The sequence below is a fragment of the Anser cygnoides genome, chromosome Z (genome assembly GCF_040182565.1).
Source record: "Anser cygnoides isolate HZ-2024a breed goose chromosome Z, Taihu_goose_T2T_genome, whole genome shotgun sequence".
Classification (NCBI taxonomy): domain Eukaryota; kingdom Metazoa; phylum Chordata; class Aves; order Anseriformes; family Anatidae; genus Anser; species Anser cygnoides.
In genome coordinates this window covers 50,643,060-50,670,797 of record NC_089912.1, presented here as the reverse complement: position 1 = coordinate 50,670,797, position 27,738 = coordinate 50,643,060, and the positions used below count along the sequence as shown (strand labels likewise).

General features: G+C 40.6%; 1 protein-coding gene across 2 annotated transcripts in view; it reads left to right on the top strand.

Moving 5' to 3' along the window:
• SH3GL2 (SH3 domain containing GRB2 like 2, endophilin A1) overlaps positions 1 to 27,738 on the top strand; it is a 97,678-nt gene that overhangs the window by 48,903 nt on the left and 21,037 nt on the right. Inside the window, exon 1 of one of the 2 annotated variants that reach the window (XM_066988140.1) lies at positions 998 to 1,066. The exons of the other annotated variant lie outside the window; for it this stretch is intronic. Coding sequence (XP_066844241.1) covers positions 1,013 to 1,066 — 54 coding nt within the window. The 5' untranslated portion in view covers positions 998 to 1,012. Of the gene's footprint in view, positions 1 to 997; positions 1,067 to 27,738 lie in introns of those variants that run through there. 2 annotated transcript variants of the gene reach the window in all.

Here is a 27,738-nt window from a genome sequence, read left to right as displayed (position 1 = left end):
TTCTTACTGTTACATAGCCAGCCAGTACACAGAGAGACTAATTTAAAGCAAGAACAAAAATTGGATCCACTCATAATAGTGAATATCTGCTTGCAATGTAATCCTTGTTCAGTAGTTTTAGCTACTGCTCAGATAAATAATAATAATAATAATAATAATAATAATAATAATAAATGTCTGTGTGAGACAGAGAAAAAATAATTACTTGAAACTTTATTTAGGTGGTTATCATAGAGAGGGAATCAAAGATAGAAAAATTTCAGTTAAAGCCATGGATATAGCCATTATAAAGCCATTTTATAAGAGTGTTTACTCCTTTTAGGTCCAAGTTAAGAAACAAATGTTTGCTACTCTTTTTACAAAAATACTTTGTTGCATTTGTAGCAATACCTCCTTTTTTTACTTCATTTCTATTTAACACAGTTATTTTAATTCAGCTTGTGTCTGCCTGGAAACTTCAGTCACAAAATGAAAACCGGAGTCTGGAGGATGTGGAGGACTCAGCTCTGCAGAAGACCCTCGCAAAGCTTTGCGAGGGCTGCGTCACCATTATTAGTCACAAAGGTCCTTCTGAAAGGATGAGCAAGCAACACGTCGTTTAGATGGCAGGTGTGACTGGGTCACGTCCTTGGTGCTGCAAAGCTCAGGGAATACAGGCAGTCAGGTTAGAGCTAGTGCTTTGTTCGAGCTAGCCAAATTCAAAACAATCCTTTCTCTGTACTTGAGACATTTTGATGCCTGTTGCAAAGCTCTGTATTCAGCTCTATATTGAACTTTAAGTGGGATACAGATGTCCAGTTTGTAGTGAGAGAAAAAATCCACCCCAAGAAGAAATTGTTCCAGTGTTTTTCAAATAAAAGTAATAGAACTTCTCCCTCCTGTCCAGATTAGCTGAACTGTAGACCACAGGGTAAGGATAATTCTGCATATTCTCTTCATCTGTTAGAAGCTTTGCTTGTATTCCCTTCCTACCTGAAAACCACCTGTTGCTGGCTTTCACATTTAACTCCCCATGGTTCCCTCCTCCCTTGTGTGCACACCATCTGTTGTGGCATTTCTCATGCTGGTGAGTATGAGCCAGGCAGCTCCAAGTGTACAATGCTGTTTTCAGTATCCTTTTCCATTTTAGATTTGTGTAGCTGAAAAATCTTTGCTTGCATTGCCATTCCTTGTACTCAAGTGTTCAGCTAGTTTTATTCTTGCTTCTAGCAATTTCTCTTCAGTTCTCTGTTTACACAGTTTCAATTTAATCATTCATTAGTTTGATACTAGGTGGTTTCCTTTTCCCTTTTTTTTTTTTCCTGCACCTGTGAATATTGTTTTTATTGTCTTTGAAGTTATTCTGTTCTGTGTGTTTTTCAATGGTTGTCTTTCATCTGAGAAGCCAGAAAAAGTAAAATTTTAACCTGGAAATTTTAACCTTTGAAACACTATTGGCAACCTTACTGTCAGTTTGAGATTTGTAAAATGACATTACAGTTTTCAGAAGTATTGTAAAACTGTCCTTGAGTCTAACTTGTGATATTGTGTACAGAACCACAAAAGACAATACTTAGCAAAGTTTTATATCGTCTGAAAAGAGAGAGTGTTACAGGGAGCTTTTCAGAACTGTTAGTTTTCTCCAAGAGCGAGCCTAAAGTGCAATTATAATCCGTAGCGCAGAAGAAAGGGGAAAGGGAGGAAATAGCAATAAATCTTGTACAAAGGAATATATGCTTTGTTTCATTCTGACCCGTGTGACTTCGTGATCCTCTTCAGCTCCTTGGTTGCTTTGTACCTCGTGCACCTTCAAGATAACTTTATGCTCTTCTCTTTGTCTCTGTCTGTCTGCCTCTCTCTCTCTTTAAGGCTTTGTATTGTGTTTATGTGACAAGGTTTCGGTAGTGGAGGGGCTGCAGGGGTGGCCTCTGTGAGCAGAGCCCAGCAGCTGCCCCATGTCAGACCAGAGCCAGCTCCAGACAGCTCCAAAAAGGACCTGTCACTGGCCAGAGCCAAGCCTGTGAGAGATGCTGGTTGGGCCTCTGGGAGAGCAGATTGAAGGAATGGAAAAATAACCTGCTGCTCAACAGCAGCTGGGAGAGAGGAGTGAGAACCAGCCCTGCAGCCCCCAAGGTCAGTGCAGCAGGAGGGCAGGAGGTGCTCCAGGCACGCAGCAGCAGTTCCCCTGCGGCCTGTGGAGAGGCCCCTGGTGGAGCAGGCTGTCCCCCTGCAGCCCACGGGTCCCACACGGAGCAGATCTCCACGCTGCAGCCCGTGGAGGAGCCCCCGCTGGAGCAGGAGGTCTGGTACGAGCTGCTGACCATGGGGGACCTGTGCTGGAACAGTCTGTTCCTGAAGGATGGACCCATGTGGGAGCAGGTCTTGAAGAGCTGCTGCCTGTGGGCAGCCCCCGCAGGCTCAGTTCGGGAAGGACGGCATCCCGTGGGAGGGACCCCACGGGGAGCAGGGGCACGGAGTGACCATGAGGGAGCGGCGGAGATGAAGCGTTAGGGACTGACTGCAGCCCCCATTCCCCATTTACCCCGCGCCACTCGGGGAAGAGACATAGAATAGGGTAGATGGATGAAGGTATTGTTAGTTTGCTTTTAGTTTCTCACTGCTCTACCTTGTTAGTAATAGGTAATGAATTACATTAATTTCCCTTATGCTGAGTCTGTTGCCCGTGAGAATAATTATTGAGTGATCACCCTGTCCCCATCTCAACCCTTGAACCCCTTTCATCGTATTTTCTTCCCCTTTCCCTTTGAGAAGTTGGAGCGAGAGAGTGGTTATGGTGGAACTTGGCTGCGCAGCTGAGTAAAACCACCACAGGCTCCTATGTGGGAAAAGCTTAATGATATCTGGCAGCTCAACTGTTAGTTACAATGACTGGAAATCTCTAATCCTGTGGACTTTTAGATCATGACATCTCTGCTACGTCAAGGGCAATGCGGATATTAATCCAAGTATGGGAAGTCTTTGTTTAAAATGTCATGTGGGTGGTAACACCAGATTATGACCACCAGCTAATGTATTTCAACCATTCTGGGTCCTTTACTAAAAAAAGGTTGCTGACCCTGAATAATGATTTCATGGTACAAGTGTGTCGTCTCAGTAAACAACAGTAAGCTTGAAATCAATCACATTTTCCTTTATAGGGTAAAACAGGATATGAAATTAAACACTGAAATGAAACTGGCATACAAACACCTCAATTCTGAAAAAGCTGAATCCAGGGAGAAGTCTTTTTGTGCACAAAGTCTGCAGATGCTCTTTAGTTGTCTTATTACAGATGCTACAGGGTAAAATTTAAGCAACTGTTGCTGGTTTAAATTTTGTTCTGCAGCTGATCTATGAAAAGTCTTTACATAGGCCTTGAAAGTTCTAAAAAACCTTTCAGTTTAGTAGTGTTATATGTTAGCAGCATGATGAACTTGCAGTAAATCAGTGTCATGTCCAAGAGGGAAAAAAAAATGAAAAAAACACAATACCATCTGTAATGAGCAGAGAGCTGTGTCCTGGTTATGAAACACAGCTCAAAGATAGCATTCACTGAGTCATAGCTCTACCACTGCTCATATAGCTGATGTAGGTGAAGCTCAGCTGCCTTCAGAGATGCATTTTATATTTTTTTTCCAAGTGAAACATTAGCTTAGCTCAAGTACAAATACAGCATCTTGAAGAATGAAACTGGGGCATGGTTCATCCTGAAATACCTTCAGACAAACATAGTAACTTTTAAAAAGTCTCTAATATCTCCAGCAGACAATAGCATAGTATGATGTGTTTCTAAAAATAGCAATACAGAGTCTAACATAATGGTAGAAACCCCTGAGAAAATCGGTCTTCAGTATCATCACCTTCAATATCAAAGAACATTTAAGAGATATCCCTGTAGATAGTAATTGGCTAAAATGACAACATCAGTTACAGGCTGCACACATTATGTGATTACAGTTACAGACTGCACACATTATGTGATTTAGAGTTTAACCAACATGGATTTGAGGAACTGTCCATAATACAATGTTTCCTGGTAATGGTGCCTTTGTGAAGAAGAGAGGAAGTGACTAAAGGAGAGAAAGATTCCACTGGAAACTTTTTTTTTTTCTCATTAAGTATTTAAGTTACGAAAAATTCTGAATATACATAGAATATTTTTAATCTCGATGTGTAAATAGGAATCCTTGGATTAAAGAAGACATGCACTATATATATATACATATGCTTTACAAAGGAGAGTAGTATTATTTCCCTTTTGAGGAGAAACTAATGTACAGGCAGGTGGAATGATGTGTGAAAAGCAATGCAGCACAGGTGACTGCCTGAGACTAGAAATAGGTACTCAGATTTTTCATTGTCATGCTACAGTAGCTTTCCTGAATTTCCTCAATGTGCACATTATAAGTTCAAGGCAAAGCAATTGTAGCGACCTAATATTGTTAGCTGAGGTTGCTGATTACAATATGTTTTTGTTGTCTCTTGTACATATAAGAGTTTCAGACATAATTTGTATTACATATGTTTGGATGTTATTTTATTCTTCCTTTTCTCTGAAAGCTCTCTCACTTTTGTGCTCTGATTTGGTAAAAAGCGCTATCTCATGTGTGGCTGCAACTGTGATGCAACTTGTGACGCAAATCATGTCTAAATATGATCAAACTGTGCAGCCAAATGATCTGAGGCTTTCAGGGCATCCTTTTCCTCACATCTCATCAGACTAGCAGGTTGCATCTTTTATGTCCAGGAACTTGTATTTGTTTCCTGTTGAGCTTCAGTGTTTGTAATTTCTCTTTCTTTAATGTTACTTCTGCCACACACAGATTGTTCATGAAAGGTGTATTTAGTAAAATATTTCAGTAGATTTCTGATTGCAGTCAGATAGTTCTTTTTATACAGATACTTAAGGGAGGGAAACCTGTGAGAGGGCTGGGAGAGAAGCATCTGAAGTACAGAGAGGTGAACATGCTGGGATTTGAAGAAGGGACATGGAAGGATGTCCAATGGCTGAAAAAAGCACTATGGACAATAACAAAGCTGCGGGAGAAACTCATGGAATAATGGAGTTCAGCAGTCACTGGATGATGGATTATTATTTTACTGTAGGTTGGCGGTACAGTCTGGCCAGAACAGGGAACTGCCTATGGCTGAATTTTTTAGGCATGAACAGGACTGCACATCAAATACTCTTATACTACCTGCTATCTTGCATTTTCCGTTTTACTCAGACGCTTTTTAAAAGTACCCTGTGCCTGCTAGTTGGAATATGAAGAGGTTGGGCAGCAATTACTTTCAACAGTGGGGAAATTAGTGTACAAAAACCGTGTCAGGATCCATTTTGTATCAGGGCTGGGGCTATACCAAGATGCTTCAAAAGTTACCAACAAAGAGATGGAGCCTTTTTTCCTTGTTTTCTTTCTCCTTGCATCTTGTTATTTTTGTTCATGGCATTGTGTAATATCTCTCTTGTGACTTGTGGCTCATCTGACGTCTTCTTAATAAAACTAAAACAGCGGTGGCAGAACCGATAATAAATTGGACAAGCTAGTAATAAATGCTAGTTGTGTGGGAAGTGAGAGCTAGACTGTCTAAGGCTGAGGTATGACACCTCAGAGAATGCCCCTCAAAGTCCAAACAGTGGGCAGAAATCCACGTCAGGGTGGTAAGTGGCTGATAGCACACTTCAGAATTTTCTGCTTTTAAGCTGCCATTGGGAGTGCTTGCAAAAGAAAGCAGAACAAACAAAAGCAGAAAACAAACAAACAAGCAATTAGGTTTTAATGCGGATTGTGGTTTCAAACGTTTCTGCTGATATTTTGGTAGTATATTTCTTTTCTGAGAAAATTTTAAGGATGAAATTGCAATGAAAAATAAAACAAATTTTGAATGAAGAGAAATTTTACTTCTGAGATGTTGCAATGAACCTATATCTATGCCAATTTCTTATGGTTAGAATGGCAATGGTTATTAAAGGCATTGTACAAACCTCTATATGATGAACACTGTTTCCTCTCTGTGGAATTCTAATTTAGGTCTAACACAGAAGCATTTTCTGCATGTGAAATCAGTGACGCACAGATTTTCACAGTAAAGCATACATCCATTGCTTTGCCTGGATAAGTGTATTTACTTGAGTTAGTGAACTTACTTGGTATGAATTAACCATTTCTTCGAACAGTTACTGCTCTTTTGAGAAAAACAAAATTTCACTCTTCAGTGATTTGAGGGACCTGTCTTATCTCCCAGTATTTTCAGTAGATATCACTGTTGGAGAGTGCAGCTTTAAAAAAGTGTAAGTTTTGCTTTTGTCTTCTTTTCCTTTAAATTTACTTAATTTAGAATTCTGGCATCCCTTTGATTTTTTAAGAGATACATATTCATAGTTTATAAATCAATGCAAGTTGTTGCACTGTGTTCCTGAATCCTTATATTAACCTATGATGCCTGGTGATTATCCCCCGTGCAGCCAGCAGATTGCTTTTTCTGCACGCATTTTGAGGTGACACTTCAGTACCTGTGCACGCCAGTTGTGGCCTAATGATGCCCTGCTGCCTTAAAAGCTTTTCTTCTCTAAATATTTAATTTGAGCTGAGCTAATTTAGGAAACCTGTGCCACTAGCATTGCTACTGAAATTGGCCTAGTGCGGAAGTCAGTTTAATGAGGCTGAAGACAAGAAATTAGATGTTTTGGCATTACTTGCATGCAACAGCTGCTCACCTCTCAGGAAATACCTTATATTCAAATCAGTGAAACTAGCCAATTGCTTTGTAGCAGAAAGCAATTAAAAGTTAATTTAGTAATGACCAACACAGGGAAAAAGTTACCCTTTATGTGTTTATGATGACCATTATGGCACAGAACTGGAAGCACAGATTTCAGCAGAATTTGATTTCAGTAGTCCTAAGAACAGGGCTGTAGTCCATAAACACCATTAGAGGTGTAGAAAAAGAACATGTGCTGACCATTATGGCACAAAACTGGAAGCACAGATTTCAGCAGAATTTAAGCACAGTTACGCTCACTGTAGCAAAACCCGCTTGACTTGGAGAACCCAAATCTTAGCTCCAAAAATGACTTTTATAATTGCTTTGTAGCTTTTTGTAATTGCTTTGTAGCAGAAAGCAATTAAAAGTTAATTTAGTAATGACCAACACAGCAAAAAAGTTACCCTTTATCTCTTTATGGATCGTTTTAAAATAGAAAAATAACAGCAAGTTATCCTATTTTGGCCAGAGATTGCCTAGTGCATACAGTCTGGTAGGATGTACAAAACAAGGACTTTACCATATCTGTATTATAAATACAGTTGCTTCCACTGTTTAGTGGAAACTAGTCTTACACTACAGAAATTTCAGTAGTCCTAAGAACAGGGCTGTAGTCCATAAACACCATTAGAGGTGTAGAAAAAGAACATATGCTGACCATTATGGCACAAAACTGGAAGCACAGATTTTGGCAGAATTTAAGCACAGTTACACTCACTGTAGCAAAACCTGCTTGACTTGGAGAACCCAAATCTTAGCTCCAAAAATGACATCAGCACAAGTCACAGGTCTTTTGAGGAACAAAATTCAAACTTTTGAAGATCTGGGTTTAGACAACTGCTGCTCAGAGGGACTAATGAAATCTGTCACTGTGGTGGAATTGGTATAATGCTAATCACAAATTTTGCAGCTTTGCCAGTTTCCATAATATCAGCAAGTTTTGTTGCCTCTGTTGATCAAAGTATTTCCCTGAGGTAATGAGGCATGTAGAACTGAAGGTTAAGCATGAGAGCAGGATGTCCAGTCACCAGCAGAGTAGCTACTCGGTTCTTGAAAGGTTTTACACATACCACCTGGGCTAAAATCCAGCAACCCTGCACGCTGCATTGCTGCATTTGTCTAAACTCTCATCAAAGTAGCAAAGCCTGTCTGAAAACTCTGACCATTTTCTACATCGGAAAGACTTGACAAATCTAAAGGAAAATGATCATTCTGCTGTGAATAATTGGCACTTGCATTATCCTTTGGGAAAGCTGATGCAGTAAAACCTTCTATTACGTGCAGCAGGCCACCATGAAATGATTCAAACAACTCATTACAGTGCAATAGAAATATATAGATTATAACTTGTGCTTACATACAAAAGAAGGGAGGATTTACTGTGTGTTAGTAGCAGTTAGCTCAGTAATGAGTACCAGAATGCCTTTGCCTGAGTAAGCAGGATTGATCATTTCCCTTTTCAAGAGCTATAGACAAATTGCTTTTAATGGGTTATTAAATTAAGAAATGTTACATAATTAGGTTTACAGGTCACAAATAATTTTCCTTTGTATTTTTGCTGTGCAAAAAATTTTTTTCTCTTGTGCATGTAGTTTCTGTAGCTCTTTCTGACACTTTCTACGGCAGGAATCATCTAAAAGAAGTTTCAGTGATGCCAGAGCAGAGCAAACCAAGGCTGTTGTTTTATGATTTGAACGTATGGAGGGATTCACACATTCTGCATTTATAGTGCTATCTATCTTCTTCGCTTCTTACCTTACCTTGTAATGAACACATATTAGCTGCTGACAATGTTCTCAATACTATCCTGACAGAAATGGGGTTGGCAAACTAACTTGTCATTGACCTCCAGGGCAAGATATTTTCCACAACATTTGCTAAAAACACAACACACCTGGAATTTGTATGAAACAAGTCTGACGAAACAAATTCATCAGGTTAGGAAAAGGATGATTTCTTAGTCTGTACGTCTGTTTGAGATTACAGAAAATCTGCTAACATGCATGGCACTGGAGACAGTTCTGAGATAGCAGAGGAATTTTTTATGTAAAAGTTGAGAGTAGCCTACCTAAGTATATACTGTCCACTCAGATTTCTCCTGTGAACTGTATGATCCATGTTGTGTGAGTTCCTTCTCCACTTTCCTTGCATCCAAATGTTAACTGGGCCAGCATAACTTTTGTCAGAGAACAGGTAAGGCTGTGCTATGTCAGAAACCTATGTTTTAGTCTCTTCGGTGAAAGAGGTTCCCAGAGGGCAGTTACGGAGTCACTTGTTCTGTATGGTTTTGAACAGAATAGCTATCTAGGCATGGAGAAAACATTTCTCAAGTCATCCTGAAACTAGTGAAGTCCTGCCAAAAGTATTTTTGGTCAATTGACATTAACTGTCAAACTATGAAATACTCTGCATCTATGAGGTTACTCTATAGCATACAGGCAGAGTTACCATTTGTGATTACCATTCACATGCCCTAAACTATAAAAATACTTCCTCAATTGTTTAACATGCTGATCTTTTGTGTTCTCCACCATCTTTACAAAGGCCATCTGAATCATCAGAATCTATTACATAGCAGAGTTCTCAAGAAAGAGCAAGAGATCCTCGTATGTTATCATCTGAGCTGTTTAAACAGAGCTTGGATCAGTCATCTCCTTGACTGTCATATATGAGATGCCCAGTGTTGTAATAACTTCAGTTTTAATGCTTTTATGTGCAGTTTGCAGGAAGCTATAAAGCTTGCATAAATGAGGAATGTGAGAGGTTTTAGACTTTTCCACTATCAAAATGCCCAAGGATAATTTTCACTTAATTTTGCAAAATGTCAAAATGAAGGCAGATCTCCTCAGCAGTAGTGCCTAGCAAGTGTCAAACCTCTGGTCTTGATAGATTGAACCAGACTGATGATGTATACTCTGCATACAAATAGTCTCGACTTTACCCAGGCAGACTTACAGCCCAAATATGCAAGAAAGATAAAAGTGGAGAAAAAGGGAGCTATTGCTCTTACTCAAAAATCAGTGACACAGAAACATTGCCAAGTTCATTTCAAGACATGACTAGCTCTGTTGGCTTTTATGAGTAGTGCATCTGTTCCCAATCCTGCAGTATTTTAGAGGTAACATTTCTCTGGTTTTAAATAGGAATTTTTCTTGTGTCAGAACAGCAAAATTGGAACCTTTAATTCTTTTGATTTGATTTATTTTTCCAGTTTCAAATGTAAAGGTGAATGTAAAATTTTTGATAAAATATTCAGGGCATAATAAGCCTTTGAAAATGTCCTTTTTTCTTTATTTTTTTTTTTTCACTGATAATTTCACAACATAAGGAAATACTAATTTACAATTCTAAATGTTCATTTTTCTCTGTTTGACATTAGCAACTTCATATGTTAAGGGAAGAGTGAACTGGAAAAATACCAACTTCACAAAGCAATGTTATATGGCAAAAAAAGAAGTAGAAACTTACCAGCTACTCCAAAAGATAAGGACAATGTCTCTTACAAGAGCAAATTACATGCTGTTTTGCATTAAGCACAGTAATTCTTTCTTCAGTTTCCTCGGTAACTTAAAGTACCATTATCCCTCAGACTGGCTGTGCCGTGGTAAGATGAGCTTGAAGCTGAGATGGAAACTGCACAGCAGCAAAGTCTTCTCGTTCCCCCACTTTCTGCTGACTAAAATAGGTTAGCAGCTGTGAGAGTGTCGTGCACTGCTGGGTTATCTTAGCAAAGGACTCCAGTCGTGCTGGTGCTGGAACCATACAAATACTGAGTCAGGGTGGCTGATGGCAGAACTGATGCACGGACACATTCTTGTGTGGTACCTGGTGACTGGAAACGGTCAGGAGGTTGTGTCTGTAATCGTTTTTCTCACAGCTCCACCACTAGACACTGCCTCATGTTCTTGGTGAAGAGCAGGAGACGGTGTATAGCTGGGGCTAAACTTTCTTTCCTTAGAAAGAAGGTAGTGTTGGCCTGCGCATTTCTGGTGTCTTTAAAAAGAATTGCTGTTGTTGGTGGTTTTGTTGTGGTTTAGCCCCGGCGGGCAGTTCAGCCCCACATAGCCGCCCACTCACTCTCCCCAGTTGGGATGGGGGAGAGAATTGGAGAGGTGAAAGTGCGAGAACTTGTGGGTTGAGGACAATTCACCAGGCGAAGCAAAAGCCGTGCACAAGCAAAGCCAAACCAGTTCGCCACTTCCCACAGCAGGCAGGCGTGCAGCCACTTCCAGGAAAGCAGGGCTCAGCACACAAATGGCTTCTTGGGACGACAAATGCCATTACTCTGAACAGCCTTCCCTCCCCTTCCGTCTTCCTTACCCCCGCTGTTATTGCTGAGCATGACACCACATGGTGTGGGACATCCCTGTAGTCCATCTGGGCCACTTGTCCTGGCTGTGTCCCCCCCCAGCTCCTGGAGCACCCCCAGGCTCCTCGCTGGCAGGGCAGCACGAGGAGCTGGAAAGGCCTTGGCTCTGTGTGAGCACTGCTCTGCAGCAACTAAACAGTGGTGTGATACCACCACTATTTTCATCAAAAATCTAAACCACAGCAACATCTGAGCCTCTGTGAAGAAAATTAACTCTATTCCAGGCAAAACCATGACACTCCTACATACTCTCCACTTTCAGAAGCATGCCGGTATTGGCAATACCCGTTGCCTTACTAAACATTTCTGTGGTGCTGGAAGGCAGCCTTTTCCAGGCTGTTTCCCCACCACTGCTAGAGCCATATGGCTCTTTAGAAAGCCCTAACACAGAAGGGATTCAAATGATCATGGCCCACATATCATCAATGAGGCAATGAACATGAGGCTTGAAGAATAAGAAGTGGATACTAAGTCTTGAGACAGTATCACCAGTATATATACCCCTTTTTTTTTTTTTTTTTTTTTTTTTTGATCTGCCTAATTTGTCAGAGTTGCTGTCTGGACATAGTCTTGAGCAAACAGCTCTAGGTGTCCCTGCTTGAGCAGGGGTGTTGGACCAGATGCCCTTCAGAGGTGGCTTCCAACCTCAGCTGTTCCGGGATTCTGTGATTGCATATATGAAGCTTATTTTCTCACTGTTACTAGCGTGTGGAGTTCTTTTGGCTTTTGAAAAATGTTGCTAAGTGTATATTTAAAGAATATTACCTTTTCATAGTTCTCTTCTACCATCTGTTGATGCTTACGTAGGCATAGGGTGGCTAGCATATGAGTTAGTAGGATCATAACTAGATGGTGGAACACAACTGATCTGTGGATGCCGTCACAGCTTAGGCACACTTTAAGGAGAAGATACAGAAATGGTTTATTCTGGGTTTATTCTGGCTATCATTTCACGCAGAAGCCTAGGAACTAGGACACAGAAAATGTTATTCACAGTTTCATGCATATTCACAACATGACTTATTTACTGTCCACCAGACTACGCAACTTCAAAGTGAGTGACATATTCTGCATAAATAAAGTATGAAAGATGAGATATTGCAAAACCAGTGTGATTTCTCTGTCTCCATACACCCTAGATTCAGTTCTAGATACTTTTTCACCACTAAAATCCTCAGTTCTGCATCGCCATTAGCTAAAGAGAGAAATACTTGCATGTTTACTTCTGCCTAGAGACTTCCAAATTCTATATAATTTAACACCTCACCTATATTTGTACATCTTGCAATGCCTGTATGTGACGTGATGAAAAGGTATACTACAAATTTAACACTAAATATTTATTGGCAATATAGAAGCTTAAGATGCAGATAGTTTTTTATTTTTAAGGAGAAAGAGCAGATTTTCTTTATTTGAATGCTGCAGTGTCTTTATCCTGTAGAGCTAAGTATAAAGGGTGAATCACCTAGGAAACAGGGGTGGCATGCTGTTATGGTGCTTGCTAATGCTGCAATTTGTGTACACAATTCCTGACCTTCCACGTTTGTATTTAACTTACAGGACCAAAATGCTCTATTTATATTTAGGAAATTCATAGTTAAAATGTAGCTGTATGTTCTCTCATTCCTTCTTTCCCATCTTCCATGCGTGCAACAGTAGGTGTAATTCAGCATGCTGCTATGCTTTTTAAATTCCAGCAGCCATTTTCAAGTCTCAGTTGTCCTTGCCGTATCACATCTAGCAACAGAGAAGTGCTAAGCTGGTTGAGTTCCACCTTTGCTGACTGTATTGGGAGTCCAGGTGTAGGTAGGTAACGTGGCTTTGCATAGTGAAAACCTGTGCAGGTTTAGAAGTAGCAGTGTTCGGATTGCCATTGCATATGAAGTCCTGCTGGAGCCAGGGTACTCCTTGCCATGGAGGAGGTTCTTTTGCAAAAGACTCCCTAGAGTACGCAAAGCTTTTATGTATTCTTATAAATCAATTAAAATGGTGCTTAAAACCAAGGGAATAATGGATTTAACTGTAGACTATCACATTATAGTTGTTAAATATTGATTGTTTTGTATTGTTTCAAACAACAGCAGTTAAATACTAATGAAGTGCAAAACCATTAAAAGGTTAAAGTTTCTGTAAAAGTTTATCTTTAAAAATACCTAACATTGGTGTTTCATTTTGTGCCAGTATTTCTGAAATCTGTCTAGTATGATGTTATCAACTCCAGTCATTTCTTGTTAACATAAGAGACTCAAGAAATCATGGAAGAAGTATTTGGATGATCAGAGGCTTATGAGGAAAATCTTGACCTTGGTAAGACTGACAAAAATGAGATTACTGGTAAGCAGACTGCAGCATTTTGCATCACTTCTGCTTTGCTTGATCCTATGGCAATAAGGTCAGTGGGAATTTTTCTACCTGTCTTTGTGGTAAAAGGTCATTTCTGGAAGCTATCGTTTGCTAAGAAACAAGGTTTGCTGCCTGCCCATTAAGAAAATTTGTGATTTGCAAACATTCTAGCTCCAAGATTTGTGGAAACTGGGATCACGGCTAATTAAATGACCCTTGTACTGACGTTGTGTAGGGAAAAGTGCATATGTGCTGAAATCTGACCACAGGTAGATTAAATAACTAGGCATAGGCCACACTCAGTCAATGAGATACCTCAATGGAAGAAAGTTGTATATTATGTATGTATTAAAGAGATACACATGCACGCGGAAATGGTGTCTGAAGCTGTCTGTGGGGAGGCAGCATCAGTTGCAGTACAGGCCTTCCTTGTTTGCTTCCTTTCTCTGAGAATAAATTAGTTTAAAATAGATTTTTAAGCTACATAAATGTCAGGCACCATCATAAGAAGGTGACAGTGAAAAATCTGTGTTCTCAGTGACTCCATAAGCTGCAGGTGGTACTGTGATGAATGCCAGGAATTTCTGCCTGTCACTGACCTTTTTGTCCTGGCTAACCTGGGATCTTCTCCAGATTTGAAGTTGTATTAAGATGTCTGAAGTCTAGCATAGTATGTTTATGTATTTCAAACCAACCACTTCTGTCCATGATTTCTGCTTGTATGTTGCCTTTGGAAACTAATTCAAACACAGTGTTTTAAAGCAATGACAGTATAAAAGATTCAGATTTCTCAGGAATTATTTTAAGTGCTAAGCATCTTAATGCAGAATAAAGCATTCTGTCTGTCTCTGCGTTTCTTCTTTCACAACCCACTACTGATCTGAAGGCTGTGAAAGAATACAGAGCCCAGCTTATCCTCCCTACCGCCAAAAGATAAAGCAATATGCATGTAATGAACACATTACTGTAGTAATTACACGATGAACACTAAATCTGAATATGTGGGTACATCAGCTAATCAGGCTAATTAACTAATTACATAAAGAGGCTAATGCTGTATTTTTAATTGTGTTTGTGAGGTTCGAATTTAGACATTTGAAAATCTCACCTGCTCTGTATTTGTTGCCATGTGTTTGCTTTTACACCACCACAGAATAATTTACAGTAGATTTAGTATTGAATATACTAAATTTGCTCTACTGAATTTAATTAGCAGATTGACGTAAAGGATCATATATGCTTTAATATTCCATGAAGACTGTGAGATATTTAAATCTCAAAATTCAAGACAAATTTTAAGACTTGAGAGCATGGAAAATAACAACAAGGAAGGAGGGAAGAGGAAGTGTTATTTTCACCTGCAGTGTAAGGCAATTATCCTTAAAAAAGTTTTCCATTAGCTTATTTCAAATGGAAGAGAAATACTACAAATTTAAAAGCTTTATTTTTTATTTTCCTTACACCTCATTCTGCAAAGTACATTAATACCTTTTGTTGAAATGTGGTGCCTCTTGGATAGAAGCTGGAAAAACGAAACAAAACCACAGATCAGCACGAGGCAACATGATATAAATGTTTTCAGAAAAACAGAAGAAGATGATATGGGTATTTTGCAGGGGGAAGGTACTAGGCCCCAGTTGTTCTACAGCAGCCGGAAAGCCTCTGTGCATGTGGCAAGGACTGTGTAGCATGGCTGATGTCAGGTATGTTCTGCAAAATAGATCCAGTCCAGAGAAAACAGGCATTAGTGAGATGGCTGTGGTTGTGTAGGCAGGCAGCTTCTGTGGCAGTGGGCCACTGGGGCTGGCTTCCCTCACCTGTCAGAGACAGCCATGGTCTCTCTAAGTGCGATGAGAATGGTCTAGACCATGGCTCTGTAACCATACTTGTTAAATGTATGCAGCCATTTTTCTAAAAGGATGCTGTTAGGTTGACTCTTCACCTGCATGTACCTGCTGAGAGGATCAGGCGGGCTGTTACTACTAAGTATATTCCCGTGCATCCATTTCTGCACTCTAAACTGTGAATATTACTCCCTTCATACAGCTATGGTTTTATTTCATAGTGCAGTTTAAAAGGTAATTGCCCATCTCTGTGATGGGACATGCCTATGGTGTAACTTAGGAAGGATGGAATTTCAGCAGACGTGGTCTTCCCTTTATGTTTTATGGAGACTTCACTATTTTTTAGACTTACTTATTCTCTGAAAGTAGTCTACCTTTGAAAGTAGTCTACCTGCATGTTCCTGTGCACATGGGCATCTAACTTGCCTGTTTTTGTGCATGGGCCGGTGCAGTGGGCACATAATTTTTATTGTGGATAGTGAACTTACAGAGGAATTCCAGACACTGAGGGCAGGGGGAGAAGTAACAATGGATTGTCTCAGAAAGTAGTTCAGAAAGAGTATGTAATAAATCTTCACACTTGTGTATTGAGTGGGAAATGTAAGCAATTCCACTTTTGTATCCTCCTAACTTGTTTTAAAATTCAGGAGTTGTAAATGAGCCTGCACAGCCAGTGCAATCTTCGTGAAGATTCCATAATATTTTTAGGAAAAGTCAATAAAATCTAATAGCTTTATAAAGCTGAACTTGTTGATGGAATAGTTTATTTTCATTTGAAATTAAAATTACAGGGAATATAACTAGGCAAAAAGGCAAAAAATAACTAGGCAACTGAATTTGCTCTTTCAGAGAAGCATTTCTCCCTTTCTTTTCTGCGGAACATCAGGTGTGTATATAATTCATACACAATGTTTTTGGCTTCAGATGCTGTAAAAGACTGAAAAACTGATTGAAAATTTTTGCATTACGTGAATATCTTGAGATATGTAAAGGTGTAAATATTTCTAATTTTTGAGCTGGCCATAGGTCCTTTTACCAAGCCCAGCGTTCGTTTTTATTTTATTTTCATCTGACTTCCTTTGTTCAAATGAATTCCAAGATAACATTAGAAAAATTGCCTGTCTCATTATTATATCTGAAAAGTCTTTTTATCCCTCCTGCTAATAAGAAACTGCTTTGTAAATTAGATAAAAACCTAAAGAAAGGTTTTCATTGCAAGGCAGACTTCTTGAAGTGTCTTTATCTCTAACACTAGCTAGAACCATAGACACAAATTGTTTCCGCTTGTGAAGCACAGCTTGTTGTATTGATTTGTGTGGTCTTATTATCAGTCTTGGTGGTGGTAATGAACTAGTTAGTGAGATCATCTGCCTCCGGGGGGGATTCTGTGGTCATTTTTCCCCTTTTCTTTGGTACCTCTCAGAATTCCCAAATAAGTACTACAGAACAGCACACTCGGCTCTGCTGTAGCTTAGTGCAGGTATGTCTTGTTCAACTGCCTGGACTCAGGTGTTTTTTGTGAATCGCAGTAGTGTTTAGGTCGGAATTGAGGTCTTGGGGCTCTTGTTTGTTGTATAAGTTTTGGTTCCTTACCTACCATAATGTCCTGTGCCATTGGTAACTGGTGCACACAGTGATGTAAGGAGGAAAGAGGAGAAATATGATCATCTGCAAATTTAAATAATAATACCTGAGGGCTGTGACTAAGCATTAATGTTAGCAAGAAAGGGCTGGCCTTCCCTCTCACTCTGACTGACAGAATCCCCTCTGCTGCAGCCGCAGAAGAGAAGCTGCATCTGCTCCCTGCATCTGCTGCATAGTGCAGCACAACAGGCTTGGTGATGCCACACAGCATCTCCACCCTTCATGTTTGTACTTACCTCTCGACATGTTTCACCCAGTCCTAGCCCACCCAGTCCCCTCTTTCTTCTCATTGCTCGTTGGTGTACATCCCAGGAGTGCAAAAAGGCAGTCTGCCTGTTTGGTCAAGGACATTCCCCCAGGAATGTCCAGTGCCTGCTGCTATGCCCCCCTGCCCTGACAGCCAGGCGGTGCTTTGGGCCACGCTGCTGGTGTGCAGTGAGTGTGAGAGCATGTGCAGGGGGGACGTGAATTTCAGGAAAGGGCATTCAGCTTAGTAGTGCTCATGTGGAAAACGTAGTGCTCATGTGAAAAACTTAGGTCAATTTTCAGCAGTGTCTAAATATTCTGTTATTAAACTGAAGGTGGTGGATGGCTTTGGGCTTTTGGTTGATCTGTATGTAGTGAATAAACTCTCATTGCTGCCGAAAGAATAAGGAGATATACAAACGGTTTGGACTGGCACTCTGATGTGCTGTACAGACTCTGCAGCCTTTTATACCGTGTGATAATAAGAACACTAGAAATAAATGTGCTTCACTACCAGCAACAGCTTATAGACATGCTTTCCCTTGCAAACTACCCCTAACTTCAAGTTTTTGTCAGATAACAGTTAATTCACTGACAGAGTCTAGCAATGAACTTTCAAATGTAGAAAGATCGACTTCACAATTGTGTAGTTTGTGCAGCTGTTAAAATGATGAATCGTGTTTAAGCCGTGTTTTGTTCTTTCGGTCTGCAGCAGCTTCTCAATGTTCCTAGCATCCCCACATTTCCAGATGTTAAGGACTACCCTGACTTTCACCCAGCAAAAGGCCTGCAGACTGGCATACATTCTGAAGAGTTATAAAATACGGCTTAAATGGTATTTAATTGCTATAAATTTCTCCTGCTGTTATTTTGCTTTGTTAGGCCTGAGTATGCCCTATTTATTTCTACTAAAACCTAATTAATTTTCCTGTACCAAGAGAGAAAATTATGTCACTCCAAAGCTTTAATACTGTGTAAAATGGGTGGTTGATTTGCCCGACAGAGTCACATGCAGCAGACTGTACTTTACTGATGAACAGCACGTGATTGCATCGCTGCTTGTGTAATGCTGGTCAGGCATTTGGGCTCCACAGTCTGTAAGACCTGAGTGGTGGGCAGAATGTCCTTGCGCTCTCTATGTGTTATGACTGCATGTGAAACACTCAACATTTCAAAGCTGAACTTTGATGCAAACATTATTTGTCATGGGGGGTAAAGGTGAGCTCTGCTTCTCAGCTGGCAGATTAAACCACAGCGACAGGAAGCTTCCTCACACAGCTCTGTGCTGAAATGGTCCAGATGAGCTCAGGCAGCCTGGTGACAAGAAACCAAGGGATGGCTTAAGTCACCTGTTGCCTGTGCCCAGAGCAGGTTTGCTAGGTGGTGAGGTAAGCATATGGCAGCTGAAGCAGTGAAAAGGAAGAGATCATCACTTCTGCTGAAGTCAGAAGCTATGGGCATGCATGTGTATGCAGATAAGATAGATCATGATCCATAAGCACACTGTACCTGAGTTTCAGATAGGATGCTGACTGGATGGATACGTAGTCTGTGTTCTCTTTGCCTTTTTTTCACTCTGTGTGCTGTTATACACCTCTGTATATGGTTTTAATATCCACAACTCTTCTTACAAATGGCAGCAACAAAACTTGAAGCTGCAATTCTAGGTTCTACCTACCCAGGAGTTTTATAAGAAGCATCTTCCCCCTTAAAAATTCATAAAAATTGTTTTGGAGACATGAAAAAAAGATATGGAAGATTGAATGAATATTAATTTTGTGGTTCACACTCTCCATCTAAAATAAAAAAAATAACATTATTTATAGTAATAGAGCACAATGGGTCAGGAGCTGACAACTGATAGCATTCCAGGTGGTACTGTTCCCATCTCCTGGCAACAAACCTCCAAAACTGGTAGTATTCTTGCATTGTTTTTGCCTTTCCCTCAGAGTTGCCTTACCACCATCCAGCTGAGTGAGCTGCTTACATTGGAAAAACACTCATGCTGCTACCAAACTTTTTTGCGCTCTGGGAAATAGAGCATAGATGTGACCTTTCTCTGTGACAGTACAGTGTAGGGCAGAGCTCCCAGTGCTGCAATGTGGGGAGCTCTTAAGGATTGTGGGTCTGAATCCATATTCCTTTGCACAGGTGTGAAAAGCTTGTGAACGTGTTATTTATTGCCCGCAGGTCTACTACAGGGAATGGATCATGGTACTGTTGTCATCAGAAGCAGAAATACCATGTGGGAGTAGATTCTCTGTCCCTCCTCCTTACTGCAAAAACAAACAACAACAAAAAAGTAGAGATTGGCACATCTTCTAGGTGATACAGGCACCTTTTTTATAACAATTTTTTCTCTGCTGCTAGTGCTGGTGTCCTGCTGGGACCAGAGAGGTAGTGTTGAAAAAGCACACAGTGTTCTGATTGTCCTCAGATCCCTGGCAGCTTTTGCCAGCTTCTCTCTGCCAGCTCCTGAGCCCACTCTAAACATCAAGGTGCTGGCATCCTGGCTGAATGCAAACTTTGCAGAGAACAGAACTCCTCAAGTATGCATTTGGCAAATGTGTGCAATTTCGGTAATATGCGTAAACATATGAAATAGATTCCGTTGCTCACCGTGGATACTCTGCAGTGTCTCAAGTTACCAGCACACCTCTGTCACTAGATTGTGTAATACCCATTTAATTTTGTGTCTTCCCTGTGGTACTGCCTACAGTCACCTCTTGGGGTGGGTGCTTCTGTGCAGGGACTTTCCGTGGGGGTACAGCCCAGGCTACTAGTACAGCAGCACTTCCTCAGCACTTCTGTCCCTGCTCTCACCCTTCCCTGTTTCTCTCACCAGTGGCCAGTCTCCAGTGTAATGCAGTGGCATTGCAGCGGCGGCTCTGCAGTCACTGCTGTCAGTGCAGAAGCTTGCGCAGAGGCAGGTGTACTTTTATGTTGTGTGCTCGTGCTGAGCATGGACTCCCTCTGCAATGCTGGCGTAGCAGGAGTTCTGTGGTGTGGTCCTTGCTACCAGGCAGGGAGCAAAATGCTAGACCAGAATGGCAAAGTAATCACTGATCCAGACAACCTCTTTTCCCTTCAGCTTCAGCTGAAAATTACAAAAAGTTCAAATTAGGGATTTATTCTAAGTGATGAGAGTAGGAACATGGGACAGGTTCACTATGGCTATTTCTTACACTGGATTCCTTGAGATGTCTTGAAATGTTCCAGTGAACCATTTTGCCTTTGCTCCAGATTATCACTGGAGTCACTGGAGAACCTGTCCCATGAAGATTTTTGCTCCTGACTTGACAAGCTTTGTCAGTGGGTTGTCTTTAGGATTGCCAAGTCCTGTTTCTTCTGTATGTCACATTGTTTTTAATTGTCACATTCAGTATGCCACATTATTATTAACTTTCCTGGACTCCTGAACTGCCTCCAAGACAAGTAAGGCTCTTAACAAGGCTGCGGGCCCTGGTACTAGCAACTGCAGGAACTACCACGGCCAAGCTATCGTACATGTATAAAGAGTACTTAAAGAAGATGCTTTGAGAGAGATAAAGGCAAGCCTTTTGTAGGCCAGTCTCAGCCTTCACTTTTCTTCTTGACTTTCCCAAATTCAGTTCACTTACCAATCTTTGGATAGTGCACTTCTTGTCATTCTGCATCCAACATCATCAGAGTCAAGGGAACTTTTAAGAAGGGACAGAAGTACTCAGTTGTGGTTGGTGTGCACTCGAGGTGGAACAGATCAGTGAAAAAAGACTTCTAGCAGGGAGAAAGTGGTTGGAGTGCTATCAGGGGAGGTAGTATATTATTTCCTGATTAAATATATCTGTCAAGTGACAGAAAGGAACAGAAAAGATAATCTCAGACTTGGCTGCAGATGCTTGTCTTAAGTATATCACTAACATTTTTGTTAGATATGCTCATGCTTACAAGCAGTAGCAGGTGCAAATTAATGCTCACAATTTTCCCATGTGGTAGGCAAGTGTATTTCTTCATTTTGCCAGGGAGAAAGCAAAGCTTCAGTGGCATAATCAAAGTATCAGTGCAAACAGAAAAGAAACAGCGAAGTTCCCTGGAGATTCTTGGACGTCTGTTTTTTCCCTTTTGCCTTTCACACTGTTTTCATGACTCCTTACGGTTTCTGCTGTAGCAGCACAGTCACTGTGCTTCTCAGTTTTGCAAGGGGAGGATCCTGTGCTGACGAACCCCAGCTGGCATTCTGGACTGCTCTTCTTGCTGTCACAACAGAGGAATGAGAAATTTACTAATGGAAAGTAAACGAGCATTACAGTCCTTTTGAATCTTCCACATGTGTAAAGCTGGGATCCCATTTGTGTTTTACCACTGAAGTGGCTTGTCCTGCATCCAATTAACAGTCCCTATTTTATACAATGTGTTTACAAATTAAAAGAAAAATAGAATAAAGTACGTAGAATATTAAGTGCAAGGGGGAGGGTGATAAGCTTTCCTGTCCTGTGAAATCTTCTCTAACAAAAATATGGTTTTTGCTCAGTTTTTCCAATAAATGAGTGGAATACTTTGTAAGGTAAATGAGTGGAATACTTTGTAAGGTAAATCAGATTCTTCTGGTGAGCTGTGTCAGACCTGTTGAATTTTCTGAAGCTGTCCAAAGCTAATGGTTTTGGATCATTTACTTGTAAACTGGGAATTCCCATATCTAGATGGCTGTTTCTGAAAAACTTGAGCAAGATCACTTTACCTCAGTTGAAACCAGATGTAAATTTCATTTTCAGTACAGAATAAGGTTCTTTGAACCAACAGTGTTATTTTCTACAGCCTCTTAAGATTTCTGAAGATGAGCTATCTCCATGTTACAGGAGATAAGTAACCTTGAAAAGGTGTCTCTTTTATTTACTATTCTAATGTCATTTGGAGAAGCAGAAGTCTCAAGTACAGCTAATTTACTTATGCTTCTGAGGTGAGTTCTTTCTTTTAGTCTATTTTCTGGTTTGTCTGAAATTACCAGAGAATCTCCTCTCTTGCTTACTGCTACTGCTGAGAGTATGATTTGCTACAGGATGTATGCCTCATTGGACCAGGGCCATGATCATGAATTGGAATTTCAGGTGTCACGTTTCCTGTGGTAACAAATTCTGGCACCTGAAGTGCCAAAATGTACAGGAATCAAACAGGCAGAAAAATTAGCCTGCAAGTGTGAAGTGACAGAATGGGAAGCGATAGAATAATAAATAAAAAAATCTAGATTAGAGAGTGTACTTTTTATAAATGTTCTTTTTCAAATGTTTTCTCCTTCTGAGAAGCCTGAAGTGTTGCCAAACCTTCACCATGTGTACACAGACTTCTTCCCATTAAAATGTGGATTTTTTCACTACTTTCTTTTGCAAGCCAGCTATGTCTTTCATCTGTTTCCAATGCTAACAAAGCATTACAGCATGTTAGAGCCTGTTTGAAAATCCTTAGCAAACCTGAATATACTTCTGTCCCTGTGCTCCCAGAACATGAAACCTTATAAGGACAGGCAAAAGTCAAAGAGGCAAAAACTGCATGGAGGAATTACAGGGAACCTATGGAACAGGTACTAAGGAGTGAGACATCAACAGGGTGACTTGTATTTAATAAGCATGAACTACAGAGGGTATTGTTGTTTTCCATCATGCATATCTAACCTCCTTTCATTACTGTATTTCACAAAATTAGTAGAGCTGCAGACTCAGGTGACTACTCTTGTGGTTTGATAATGATTTTGCTGCATTTTCATGTATGGATAGTGCATGCAAGATTTTCTTTTTTGAATTGATTTTTCTGTTTGAATTGCTCAGAAAGCACTCTAATCATAGAATCATAGAATCATAGAATATCCCGAGTTGGAAGGGACTCATAAGGATCATCAAGTCCAACTCCTGGCTCCACACAGGTCTACCCAAAATTTTAGACTATGTGACTAAGTGCACAGTCCAATCGCTTCTTAAATTCAGACAGGCTTGGTGCAGTGACTGCTTCCCTGGGGAGCCTGTTCCAGTGTGCGACCATCCTCTTGGTGAAGAACCTTTTCCTGATGTCCAGCCTGACCCTCCCCTGCCTTAGCTTGACACCGTTCCCGCGGGTCCTATCACTGGTGATTAAGGAGAACAGGTCACCTGCCTCTCCATTCCCCCGCGCGAGGAAGTTGTAGACTGCAATGAGGTCCCCCCTCAGCCTCCTCTTCTCCAGGCTGAACAGGCCAAGTGACCTCAGCCGCTCCTCATATGTCTTCCCCTCTAGGCCCTTCACTGTCTTTGTCGCCCTCCTCTGTACACTCTCCAACAGTTCAATGTCCTTTTTCTACTGCGGTGCCCAGAACTGCACACAGTACTCGAGGTGAGGCCGCACCAGCGCAGAGTAGAGCGGGACAATCACTTCCCTCGACCGACTAGCAATGCTGTGCTTGATGCACCCCAGGATACGGCTGGCCCTCCTGGCTGCCAGGGCACACTGCTGGCTCATATTCAACTTATAATCAACCATAACCCCCAGATCCCTCTCTGCAGGGCTGCTCTCCAGCATCTCGTCGCCCTGTCTGTACTGATAGCCAGGGTTGCTCCGTCCCAGGTGCAGGACCCGGCACTTGCTTTTGTTAAACTTCATGTGGTTGGTGATCGCCCACCTCTCCAATCTGTCCAGATCTCCCTGCAAGGCCTTTCCACCCTCATCCGAGTCCACAACTCCTCCAAGTTTGGTGTCGTCGGCAAATTTGCTCAAAACACCTTCTAGTCCTACATCCAAATCATTTATAAAAACATTGAAGAGGACTGGCCTTAAAATGGAGCCTTGAGGGACCCCACTAGTGACCATCCGCCAGCCAGATGTGGCCCCATTTACCACAACCCTTTGAGCCCTGCCCATCAGCCAATTGCTCACCCGTCGTATGATGGTTTTGTTTAGTTGTATGCTGGACATTTTGTCTAGTAAGATCCTATGGGAAACCGTGTCAAAAGCTTTGCTGAAGTCCAAAAAGATCACATCAGCTGGTTTCCCTTGATCGACTCGATGGGTGATCTTATCATAAAAGGAAATCAAATTTGTTAGGCAGGACCTACCCCTCATGAACCCACGTTGGCTGGGACCAATGACTGCATTGTCCCCCAGGTGTGCTTCAATAACTTCAAGGATCATCTTCTCCATAATTTTACCAGGCACTGATGTGAGACTGACAGGCCTGATAGGATGCAGCGTCATACTACGGAAGAACATAATTCTCATGGAATAGCAACCTAATGCACATTTGATTTAACGTCCTGTGATTAGTGAGAGATGACTGTCAGATTTGTATCATTACTAGTTAAAAGATGGCTTTATAGGATGTTGTATAAGTAATTATCAGTGTATTCTAAAAAAGGTAATGGGAATTTTCAGCATATTCATAGTGACTGCACAATAATTTTTTTTTTCCCTGTGCAACATAGTGCATGTGACACAGCAATACAAAACAGGTAATTTGCATAGCTGTATGAAAACAGAATCAGGGGTTCCATAGCCAAGACCTGTTTTCCTGTTTCACAACAACTCCATCTACCAAATCACACTGCTGTCTGCTGTCACAATGGCTTATATTCCTTGTCCTGTCAGAATCTACAACAAAACAACCTTTAAAAAATTATCTTCTGGAGAAGAAAAAAAAATAGGCTTAATGTTGTCGTGACACCTTTGCTGTCTGTATCGAAACCATTCTGACCACTGGATGTAATGTTAATATTCTACCTGAGTGGAGATGGGATCTTTAAACAATTGGACTGTGCTTTGATGCACACAGCACTTGTTTTCAGTTATATAAGACCTGAAGATCATGACTATAAAACATCACATTTTTTGGTGTAGGAAAGTTCTGCATACCTTCGATGCATAAAAAAGCTTTTCATATTTTTCCCACACTTAGATAATGCTTGTTTGTTGAACCTGTCTTTTTTCATGAAAATAAATGTATATTTTTATGATAATCTTATTGTAAAGGCTTTTTGGAGACACGATGAAACAATAATCAAAAATAGAAAGAGAACTCATGATCAGAAAATGATTAAATAATATTGCCCTGATATCAGGTTAGGCCTTGTTTCTTCCATATGACGACTGGTTTAGGAGAAATGTGGTAAAGACAACTTCAAGGTTCTAATCTTCATTCCATTGTAAAATAAGAAAAAAAATGTTGAAACCTTGACTTACATGACAGGGCAAAAGAGGATTTTGTTTTCTTGCTGTTTGTAGCTGGGGATTTTTCTGACTGCTTATGAATCTTTGGCACAAGCAGATCTTCAGATGATGTAAGCTGTTCTGTCTTCCTGACCTATGATAATCGAATCTGACAATCTTAGAGAACAGTGGAAGTACCAGCCATAATTAAATGCCTTAACAATGCTTTAACAATTGATTAGGAGGATGGATATAAGCAGGCTAAGGAATATCTCTAAATTTAATCAATACAGTGATGACATAGATGTGGTTTAAGTTGGAAATGTTTCAGTTTCCTTTCTCAGGCCCACAGCTCCCATAGGACCACCTTAGATTATGGCCTTGAAACGGAGTCTTAATATCCTCCTCTGAGAAGATTGCCCCCTTCTGCCCTAAGGGGAGAGAACTTCTGATTTTTTCTTTTTCCTTTAAATTTGAACCCTTAATTTGATTTCTTATCTCTGGCTGCTGAGTGCCTGTAGCCTTTCAAGAATAAGTAGCATTTAAGTTTTCAGATATGATGGTGGTTCAGTTGCTCTTTTCCTAAGGTGTCAGCACTTCTCCAAATTGGATTTTTGTCTGGATAATGGAGGTGAAGGTACTTTCTGAAGGTCTGTGATGTAACTAACCCTGAGAGAAGAGTCACACCACTCCAGAAGGAGTAAAGGCTTCATGTTTTGCCTCCCTCCTGTGACTCATCGCTGTTTGTAACAGCGCTTGACCCAGAACTGTACAAATTAATTTGATGTGTAGAACATGGCTCTTCTGTTTGTCACCATAAATGAGTGACTCTTAATACTGATTGTAAAACTAATATTGACAAAGTGACCAAAAACGTAAAGCACGCTGAGAATAAAGGAGTGAATTGCCTTTTTGACTTGACCTGACAGTGATCACTCCAGCTGACTACAGAGCTGCATGGTTAAGTGTCATGTATTCTCCAGCTAGAGTAATGATGAATATGAAGGGAAAGAGCAATTGCTAAGGTTTGTAGATGTGAGATGGGATCTTCAGGGGATCTTTGGGGATGATAAGACGTCTGCAAAACCTCATCAGCTATGAAGAGATCCTAAGGTATTAGAAGTACAAAAAGAAAAGCTGTAACTAGAAGAGGCTGGAATAATTACCTTTGTTTACTTTGTATCCTTAGAGATGAACCTCATGTATTCAAAATCTGCTTTGAATATTTAAGTGCTAGCATCTTTGCTGTTGCTTTCAGGGACCTGAATTCTTTGTTGTTAGATAGCTCCTATGCAGCTTTTGCCATCTTAGCTGTAATAGGAGATCAATTTGCAGAAGATTCATTCATGGATGGATGAAGAAAACTTCTGGCCTTTATGGTTCCTTAGTTACCATTTTTCACAGAATCTGCAGATGAATAGTATCTTTTAGGACATTGAATCAACCTATTGTCCACAGTGGAATTATTCCTAACAGAGCAGAGTTTGAAATCTGTGACTTTTTGTGGTGCCTCACTAATCTCTTTAAGGCATAAATTCAGTAATACAGACCACACAAACTTATCTTCTACATTAAAATTAATGGCAGGAAAGTGTCTGTGTGATCTGGACATCTATTTTGTATAGGAAGAAATGGATAAGTCTCTCCTTTTTTTTTTTTTTTCTTCTTTTTTTTTTAAGCTTTTCGTGTTGATGTATCAGTAATGCACGATTTTTGGTACTTATTTGCAAAGAGCTGTCAGAAAACAAACAGAACTGATAGCCATTTTCTATTCCAAACATAACAGTCTGCATTAATAAGTGCTTGGCTGTGCTGCACTTGCAGCTTTGTAGGAGTGAACTGTGGTGAATATGAAATTAATCAGATGCCTGAATTTTATTAATAGCAGGTATATGGCAGGCTGTGGGTTGTCCTTCTCTATATTGTGAAAGAAAGATATGAATGAGCTAACATGGGTTGAAACTAAGAGCAAAAAAATAGTCCAATTTTTCTTTAATTTCTGCTTGTTTAATGCAGGAGTCACTTTACTGAAATCAGTATTTACACTTTGTTAAAATGGTCTAAAGAAGACTACATCTACAACCTCTCTGGGCCACCTTTGCCGTTGCCTCACCACCCTTTGAGTGAAGAATTTCCTCATAACCTCTAATCTACATCTTCCCTCTTTTGGTTAAAAACCATTCCCCCTTATCCTGTCATTATCTGACTGAGAAAAAAAGTTGCTCTCTATCTTCTATCCCGTTAAGTACTGAATAGCTGCAATGAGGTCACCCCAGAGCGTTCTCTTTAGGCTGAACATCCCCAGCTCTCTCAGCCTTTCCTCACAGGAGAGGTGCTCCAGCCCTCTGAGCATCTTTGTGGCCCTCCTCCTCTGGACCTGCTCTAACAGCCCCACGTCCTTCTTGT